The sequence below is a fragment of the Buceros rhinoceros genome, unplaced genomic scaffold (genome assembly GCF_000710305.1).
Source record: "Buceros rhinoceros silvestris isolate BGI_N320 unplaced genomic scaffold, ASM71030v1 scaffold16853, whole genome shotgun sequence".
In the NCBI taxonomy this organism is placed as follows: domain Eukaryota; kingdom Metazoa; phylum Chordata; class Aves; order Bucerotiformes; family Bucerotidae; genus Buceros; species Buceros rhinoceros.
The window spans coordinates 125,248-134,263 of NW_010403239.1; the positions used below are offsets into that span (position 1 = coordinate 125,248).

The following is a 9,016-nucleotide window of genomic DNA, read 5'->3' on the forward strand; positions in this document are numbered from 1 at the left end:
GGCTCTTGCCACCTTCGGTACTGCAAAGTAATAGCACCTTCAGCAGCAGCAATTCTCCATTTTCCAGAGAACTTCCTGAATAAAGTCCCTACTACTACTAACACAAGCTGGCCCCTCCACGGAATCATGACAGGCACCCTCATCTTACAGCCACACTCTTCAGTAAACAGCCCTGCAGCTGTAAAAAACAATCTTAACAGCACTGATTTCTCTGCTGATAAAGGGTCTCTCCCTTCTCACTCTGGGAACACAGTTTTCCACCATCTCCACTTCCACAACCTCCCCAGCAGCGCATTTAGCAGCTGTGCTGCTTGAACCAGCTCACAGCAGCCCCATTTGTCACTCACTGCTGCTTTTCCCTCCCCTGCAGCGCAAACCTTTGCGCAGCCACAGCATCCTGCCCTAGATGAAAGCCTAAACAGCTCAAAGCTGCCTTTCCCTGGGTCAGCTGCGCGCTCTTTCACCACACACGGCTGTGCTGCTGTGAGCGGGGAGGTGGGAACAGCTTAAACCTGCTCTCTCTGGGGCAAAACACCCAGCGGCAAAGTCTCCACTGAAACTGGTACTCCACTTTATGCCTCGCTCAGTAACTGAATGAGACCTTATTAAGAGCACATTCAGCGTCGCTGCATAATTGGTAACTGTGTGAGACAGGCCTTGCACTGTCCGAGGGCTGGGGAAAAGTGGCACTGCTGCCAAGGGGCAGCTTGTCCAGTCCTTCCCTGCTCAGCCTGCGCTAGCGTTTCATTCATTTTCAGGTGTACAGAGCTAACAAAAGAGGAAATCCCTTGATTTTTTTATATTAATGCTCTGTGATGTTGTTTCCTTGGAGATGGGATTCCTTAGAGATGAAACTGCAGCAGAATGCAGCACAGGAACAGAAACAGCACAGAGCCAGGCAGAGAACGGAGGCAGACACCAGTTTACTTTATGGATGTTTTATCCTGTTCGAATCCTCAGAGCGACCAGGATTATAATACCAGTCTCTCCTACTTGCCAGATGATACAAAGCTGCTTTGTGTGTGTAACAATCGGCCCTTGAAGTCTAGACATCTTGCAGCACAAGAATTTGGATAGGGACCATTACTCTAAGCCACAAGAGGAAAAGGTTCCCCAAACCTCATCTGGAATCCACAGCAGGACAGGAAGCCCATGAGATAAGATATACCCCCCTCTAAAGGTCCTCTGGAATACAGGGAGAGGAAGGAAGATCTCTCTCCCTGTTCTTCCGCCTGTAACAAGAGCCGATGACACACTCGCTGAGGCTGTGCTAACTGCATTGGGTTCCTGTTTCGCGTGCCCAAAGCCATCTATTCAGAGTGGCTTAATCTGACAGTCTGGGTGTGGCTGAACTGAACAAGGACCCGGCTGCACCTCCCAGGGAAGGGCTCTTAAAGTTTCCGCCGCTGTCCCAACCAGACCAGCTTCAGTAGGGCTGCAGAAGAAAGGAGACCTTGGTCAGGAGAGCTCTAAGCAGCGATGTGGAAGGCACTGGGAGCAGCCTGGGGTGGCTCCGTGCTGCAGTTCCCAACGCTGCAAACACCGGCAGAGCTGGTGCAGCAGCATGCCTCACCCCTTCCTCTGTCAGCCACCTCCACTCGCAGCCTGTGGCAAAGCCCGTTGGCTTTTCCAGCTCCCTTCTTCAAAGGACAGCGACCATTCCACCCGCAGGCACCCTGCTGAAGGCAGCCTCGCCAAATACTGACTCTCCCAAGATTCTGCAGGGTCACTCTGAAAACCGCATTCCTCAGACGACTGCTCCCCTCTTCCCTTCAGAGCAAACCATTAACAGAAAAAGCCAGCTGTGAAGTGTTATCGAGGAGTTTATTGGCAGAACATTTGTCCTTAACATGCCAGTCACAGCCGAGATGGAGCCAACCTGCTGCTAATGCATTATTTACTTCATCTTTATCTCCCTGAAACAGGAGCTCCTGTCTGGGGCCAGCCACATGCCCACTAATCAGCAGTTGTGTTTCTTCCAGCACAGTTGAACCAACCCCTCCTGAATAAGGATCCTGCCCGCATACCCAAGAGCTCTTTACCCAAAATACTGTCACAGCAACACGCAGAGAACATTGACGTCTGTGGAATAGCAACAGCCTCAACAATTTGTCAAAGTCCACCGAGGGCAAGTTTTAATCGCTTGTTCTCCTGTTACAGACAGCTCTCCCTTACAGAAAATTAAACTGGGGGGGGTGGGGGGTGAGGAAAAAAAAAAAATCAAACCTTTGCAAATTAGAATCCAAAATAACTTCTGGAATAAAAGGTACTGTTGAAAGCATGTGAGAAGAGATAAAGAAACAGCCCAGCCTGTGCCCAAGAGGTGAACTGCTTCCCCATGGCAACAGCAGCCTATCGTCTGAGCGTCACACTGCTCGGGGAAGCGAGGCAGCAGCCCAGGGCAGGCAGGAAACTTTCCACCTCCTCAGCTGTCACTGTTAGAGAACAGAACAGAACGGTCCAAGAGGAGATGGGGGCAGTTAGGTGACCGGTTTATATGGGCTATGACAGCCTAGCAGCCAGCTTGGGAGGGGACAAACAATAGCTGATCTATTTCCAGTTCTGGTTTATTCGTGCTGGTGCTGAACGTGTATGAAAGTTAATTAACTAACCCTCATCCAAGAGCCCTGATCCCCTCTGAAACCTGAATGGCGAGCAGCAAGGCTGTTTGTTCTCCATCACACACAGCACATTTGGCCAGAATCTGACCTCCGGGTGCAGTCTAAGGGCTCCTGAGCCCGGCTACCAAGGACACATGCATAAAGAAAGAAGTTTCAGATTTAAGCGGTTACAAGCAAGCAATTAAAATGGCTTTCTCCTGAGAAATCCATGCCCAAATTCACAAGCATTTCTGTCAGAGCTGCCTTTAGGTAGGTGGAGAAAGAGGAAATCCCTGATACCATCACATTCGGCCACTCCTCAGCCATCCACCCTCGGATGACATTAGGAGTTACTCATGTAGGCAGTAAGCGTGTAAGCTAACATGACTTCTCTTTTTTTTTTTTTTTAATTTGTGCAATGTTGAATTACAACCGAATGACTGCAAAAGGGAAGGGAACTACATGGTTCAGCTAAAGAGGAAATGAACTCAAGTTCTAGTCCCAGCACTGCACGAAGCAGCGAGATGACAAGCATTCCTACATGCTCATTATTCACCTGACACGAGCACAGTTACTTTTTTCCTAGTGTGTGGACAGGAGCACTATCACTTACGAACCCACTGTAAAACACACAATAAAACCAGAACTTATTGGAGGCCTCTTACAACTAAGGCTATGAAGAGAAACAGACACAGGCAAAAAAACCCATCAGCTAACCAGGTGCCAATGTCACAGCAATGAGATCTGATTAACGGCCACACATAGTTCAGATGTGGGGCTGCTGCTCATCAGGTAGCCTGGCACATTGGGAAGGAGGGAGTTTCAGTCTGCGGCTGGAAAACACCTTGGAGGCACTCAGGGAAAACAGAAAAACACCTAAAAAACACAGGGAAAACACGTAGGACAGAGACATACCAAAACAGAGGAGTGTTTGACGTGAAGGCCCAGACTAGAGATTTGAGAGGCATTTGCCATAGCTGGGAGTGATGAAAGCTCAGAAACCACACGTGCCACTGCCGTCCTGCTGTGCTGGCTACAGCTGACAGGGTACGCAGCAATACAAGAGCCCCGTGACAGCTAGTGATTTCCACGCCAGTCTGTGAATTCCTACCCTGTCCTTCGTAAGCCACAGTTAAGGTCTCCCACGCAGCTGTAGTTGAGTGTCTCAAGAGCCTTAACAAGTTCTTGCCTATCTAAAAAAAGGGTTTCAACAAAAAGGAAGTACTTTACCCACAGAGTATAAAAACACAGCACTCACTGCTGTCACTTGTTCAAAGGCCAGAAGTCCAGGCAGGACCATTAAATGCAACGACAGGGACTACTGTGCAGCTCACTACGCCTCAGACTACCAGTAGCAGCATCAGTCAAAGGAAGGATCTCTACTCTTTCATCCCTTTTCCTTCAGCAATTGCTATGGTCACCATTAAAGATGGACACAAACCAGACTGACTTCCCCTCTGAAAAACAATGGCTCTTCTATTCTGATGCTTGCGCGAGACAATTCTCTCCCATGGGCCGTACACAAATGGGAAACTGAAACATGAACTAGGCTGACTGGAAATCCAGGGCAGATCAAAGTGAACAAGGAGTTCAAGGCTGGCCTTTCAACTGTGACACTTCAAAACTGGATTCCAAATCTTATGGCTGTGAGGAATGATTAAATAGCAAAACTTTAAACACTTTATAGACAAAGAAATGCCTATTTGCATCATATCTAAGCAGACTTCTGCCCTTCCCGCTTGAAACATAAAGCACTAGATGACTCACCTGTCAGAATAGTCTGGAAAGCTGCTTCCACATTTGTAGAGTCTAAAGCAGATGTCTCGATAAATGACAAACCATTCTTCTCTGGGAGGACAGAAATACTATAATTAGAGGGGTACATCACATATCTGTTTCCCATCTGGAAGAACTTCTGTTCCAGATTATATTTGTAGTTTTCCTGATGAGACACATGGGTATCAAGAAAAAAATATCAAAAGTTACAGGTTTTTCCCCCTTAAGTGATCTGAAAGCTCCACCACTCAACACCGACATTAGAATTTACCCTTATCCCCAAGCACGGGAATGGGCCCAGTGCATGTTACATCTTCCTGCTCCACTGAAAGTGAGAATCTGTTGCACTTTCAACAACTGTGTGAGGAAGCTTCCTGGATTTTCTTTGACCTCACCAAGTTTTCTTTGACCTCATCCGCCTCAAGGCAGGCAGATCCCCAGACAGCATCAGGAATACTTTGAGTTCACCGACCTGCAAAAGCTCTGGCCTCATCTGTCGGGACTGCTCTCAGGTGGCGCAAGTCACTCTTGTTCCCCACAAGCATGATTACAATATTGCTGTCCGCGTGGTCCCTCAGCTCTTTCAACCACCGCTCTACATTCTCATAAGTAAGGTGCTTTGCAATGTCGTACACCAGTAATGCCCCCACAGCTCCGCGATAGTACCTGTGGGCAAAGAGATGGGTGGGAGAACCAGTAAGAAACTTCCTGATTACAGTGACAAGTTACTGTGCAGTAAAGGGAAATAGCTATTACTAAGACAGCAACACAAAAAAATATCCAGAAATGGGCTACAGGGGACTCAAAACAGTGAAGTCGAGCATCCAGACTAGGGTTATACCACAGGCCCACCAGAGCAGCCAGAACAGCTCAAAGTCTAGGGGCTAAGCCACACCCCATGCTTGTGGGAAAAGCCCTGCAGCCCAAAAATGAAGCCCTGGAGTCTGTGGGGAGCTAGTGTCACCTTCAACCTCTGATCCACTCCTGAAAAGTCTCCCCCACCCATCCCTGTGGGTGCAGCACGGGCAGGGCCCATAGAGATAAAGAGACTTCAGAATGACTCACTGGATCATAAAAACGTCAGCCTGATCTATTCCCTGCACAAAAGGCTGCAGCTGGTCTCCTTTCAGAGCACAGTAATGCATTCAAAAAGAAAACAGGCTGTGTTCTCCCACCCCACCACCACCTCCAGCGTTACTTAAATCCACACTGCCTTTTTTCCAGCTAAATAAGCAGAGTGAGCAGTCCTTGCTGCTCCAGGAGGGCCTCTGGTCTTAGGTTACACTGATAAAACCCCCATAAGCCCTGATGTTACTTTATCAATCTCTTGCATTGAAATGAGTCTCTCGAAGCTCTTGCATTGCACACTTGAAATGCCTCATGAGAGCACAGAGAAGTAAATCAAGTCTGTGCAGGAACACACTATATCCAATTTCTGGGCTGAATAATATTTAAGCTTCCTTCCACCACAGGCTATGGATATTACACAATAAAAAACAAACACCCTCTGTTTGCAGTTTCTGAGGAATTGGAAGGGCCCAGAATTACCCTCCTCAGCGAAAGCTTCTCTTCAGCCACACACGCTCGCACTTACGCTGACGTTATAGCTCGGTATCGCTCCTGCCCTGCTGTGTCCCATATCTGAGCCTTTATTGTCTTCCCATCAACTTGAATGCTTCTTGTCGCAAATTCTACTCCAATGGTGCTTTTGCTTTCCAAGTTGAACTCATTGCGAGTGAATCGAGACAGAAGGTTACTCTTGCCCACTCCAGAGTCTCCAATAAGTACAACTACAAGACAAAAATGACATGAGAATCCAGATGTAGATAACCTTGACGATCACCTGCAATAAACGTTTATTTTCCAGAATGAAGCATGAAGGAAAAGAATGGCAAAACCACTGCCCTTGGCATGGGTCTGCTGTCCGCTTCTTGGTATTTCTAGTGAACCAGAGCTGCCACGCTCACCAGCATTTTGAACTAAAGTTAAGACTTGACTTTTATTTGTTACATTTCAGTCTCCTTTGCCCAGCATGGAAAAACATTCCTCCTCCAGGAAAAATATACATGGCTGTCACTGCAAAAGTTGGGGACCATTTGAATTTCACATCCTGGCAACAACACTAGAATCAAAAAACAAAACAAAAAATCATGGCACGTGACTGAAATCTGTTTTGCTGAAGACGACCAAAATGCAGGGCAAGCAGCAGGCTCTGCCTTCACTTTGCACTCTTCATACTTTTGCAGAAGAGAGGCCCCCCACAGGGGCAGAAAACCTCATGAATGGAGAAAAAGAACCAAATCTCAAAAAAGCCACAAGACCATCATCAGGCTGACGGACAGTTTAAAACATCAGCTGAGCCACAGCACTCTGTCCTGCCGCAGTCCCTCGCTGCTGCTGCAACTCCTGGACACTTTAGGGCAAAGCCTGAAGCTGCTCTAAAACGCTGCCGGGGTATCGCTGGACCTCAGAATAAGAGCAACCATCCAGCCCCCTTCCCCAGCTCAGCTTGACTCATCACAGCACCAGTGCCGAGAGAATTAATTGGAAGGATTCAGCTACGCTGACAAGAGATTGACAGAAGGTTGGAATTCCAGTTGCTACAGGAATAAAAGCATCATGAGGATTCTCTGCAATATCCTGAGTTGAAAGGTGTGAGTTTAAGTGTAACTTAAAACTCACTACCGAGGTGCAGGCCACTGGATTAAATACATTCACAGCCCTGAGTCACACCAACAGAAGCCTCTTGGGATGATCTTATGCCTTTAACAGAGATAAGGTACTGAACTGGTAACAGAAGGAAATGGAAGAGGATGAGTAAGATCCTTGAGAAGAAAGGCTGATAACTTTGAAGTTCAGCAGTGGATCAAGGCCAGTTCAAGAAGAGTGCATGCTCACCAGACAAAAAAATAATGTTGTGGCTACGCTTGTTTTGAAAGAAACAGAAATACTTGCTCAGTAACATACATCACTTAACAGTTCAGACACTGCAACACAGCTTTAGAGATTGTGTGGTACAATAGAGGAATGAGTGCACCAAACACATTCCGATTGTGTGAGAAACCCCCCACCGAGTCAGTCTAGCAGCGCAAGGATTCCCATCTGCTGCTGCACCACACAGCAGCCCTCTGCACACCATCTTCCACTTAAATAATGCGAACTTCTGACTAATGAGATTTTCTCTGACTGCAAGGGTAGAGCAGCACCTTTTAAATGCCCTCCGTAAAATGAAAATTGCAGCAAATGCGAGATTCAGAGGTGGCCTTGTGGAGAGCACTTCATCACACCAACCATCTCCCCAGCCTCCGCTGCCAGCTGACTCAGCACCCGGCCGGCCAAGCCGCGTAAAGCCCAGAGCGGCTCTGCTAACCACTCTTGTTTAGGAAGCTCACAAGCGCAGGTAGGTGGCAAGTGCGTACACCAAATGCAAATAGGGTTCTGCTTTCCTACGTGACAGGTCCGCACTGTTCAGCCCTGGCTGCCCGGATACAGCTCAGCCCAGAAGCTGCTAAATTGTAATAAACTCAGTGCAGGGGACAGGGCACCTACTTGCATCATCACCACTTGGCAAACTGCCACAGCTTTCCTCTTTCATGGGCAAATAAAGTTCTTCCATACTGTTTAGGCCAATTTTAGATGACATGATATTTGTATTCACCGGGACACATTACAAACAAGTTCCTGGGAGGCAAAGGCTATCAACTCCCTCCGCACTCCTCCATCCTGCGATCACCCAGCATCAGCTTTGGCGGCAGCCAAAAACTTCTCTAAACAAAACCGGCAATCTACATCCACAACTTCCCAACAGGATGCATCACGTACCTGTTCAGCGTTCCCCTCAAACACATTTTTGGTGTTCAGTCACCTCTCAAAGCACAGCTTTAAGTCACTGCACAATGGACAGATCATTTTAACCCCTCTGCCAGGTTTTTTTTCCTTACCTTGTCTGAATCCCATGCTGCTTATGTTTTGAATGGTTTCCAGCCCTAGATTAATATGTCCCAATTAAAAGGAGAAAACATCAGACTTTTCTCCTTGAAGTCAGCTGTTTCCTCTGCTTAACTGGGCCACTGCAGCTCCTCCTGAACACAGACACAGGAACAGCTTGCAGTGTCAGCAGGCACCTAAGATCCTCACACCTTCTGCATTTCTGCCAGTCTGAGCAAGTGAACACAGTTATGAACTGGAATAGCTTTAACAGCCACTCGGACTGTTCTATTAATTTCCATTTTGCTTTCCTTTACAAACTACCTCTTTCTGTTATTTTACACCACAGTGTCCCCAGGTACTATATTCTTAGCATAGAAATCAAGTGGGAATGACTGTTCTGGATGAATATAATTACACACATATACACATTTGGATTTAAGGTACCTTGTCATTCTCAAATCCGTAATCAAGTCACTGTTTTACTTTCCTAAATCACTTGCTAGTTCTTAAATTGGTTAATCATTAAGTGCTGCCAAAATCCAACCCTTTTTATCGACCTCATACTAGCAATAAATCCTGAATTGTGTCAAATCAGACTGTGTTAAATATATTCATCCACAACAATGACCCTGGATGGCTCAGATCCATTCTAACTATCCCAGGCAAACAGTTTCTGGGAGGGAAATGACATTATCTAGTTCCACGTTAAA

At 47.0% G+C, this 9,016-nt stretch overlaps 1 protein-coding gene across 1 annotated transcript in view; it reads right to left on the reverse strand.

The window, feature by feature from the left end:
* The window catches only part of LOC104490633 (ras-related protein Rab-11A), a 10,141-nt gene extending 2,149 nt beyond the window's left edge, over positions 1 to 7,992 (reverse strand). Inside the window, exons 1-4 of the mRNA XM_010132944.1 lie at positions 7,926 to 7,992; positions 5,971 to 6,166; positions 4,849 to 5,042; positions 4,368 to 4,448 (exon numbers count right to left, since the gene is read on the reverse strand). Of these exons, the coding sequence (XP_010131246.1) occupies positions 4,368 to 4,448; positions 4,849 to 5,042; positions 5,971 to 6,166; positions 7,926 to 7,992 (538 nt within the window). The remainder of the gene's footprint in view (positions 1 to 4,367; positions 4,449 to 4,848; positions 5,043 to 5,970; positions 6,167 to 7,925) is intronic.
* Between the last annotated feature and the right edge of the window lie 1,024 nt (positions 7,993 to 9,016).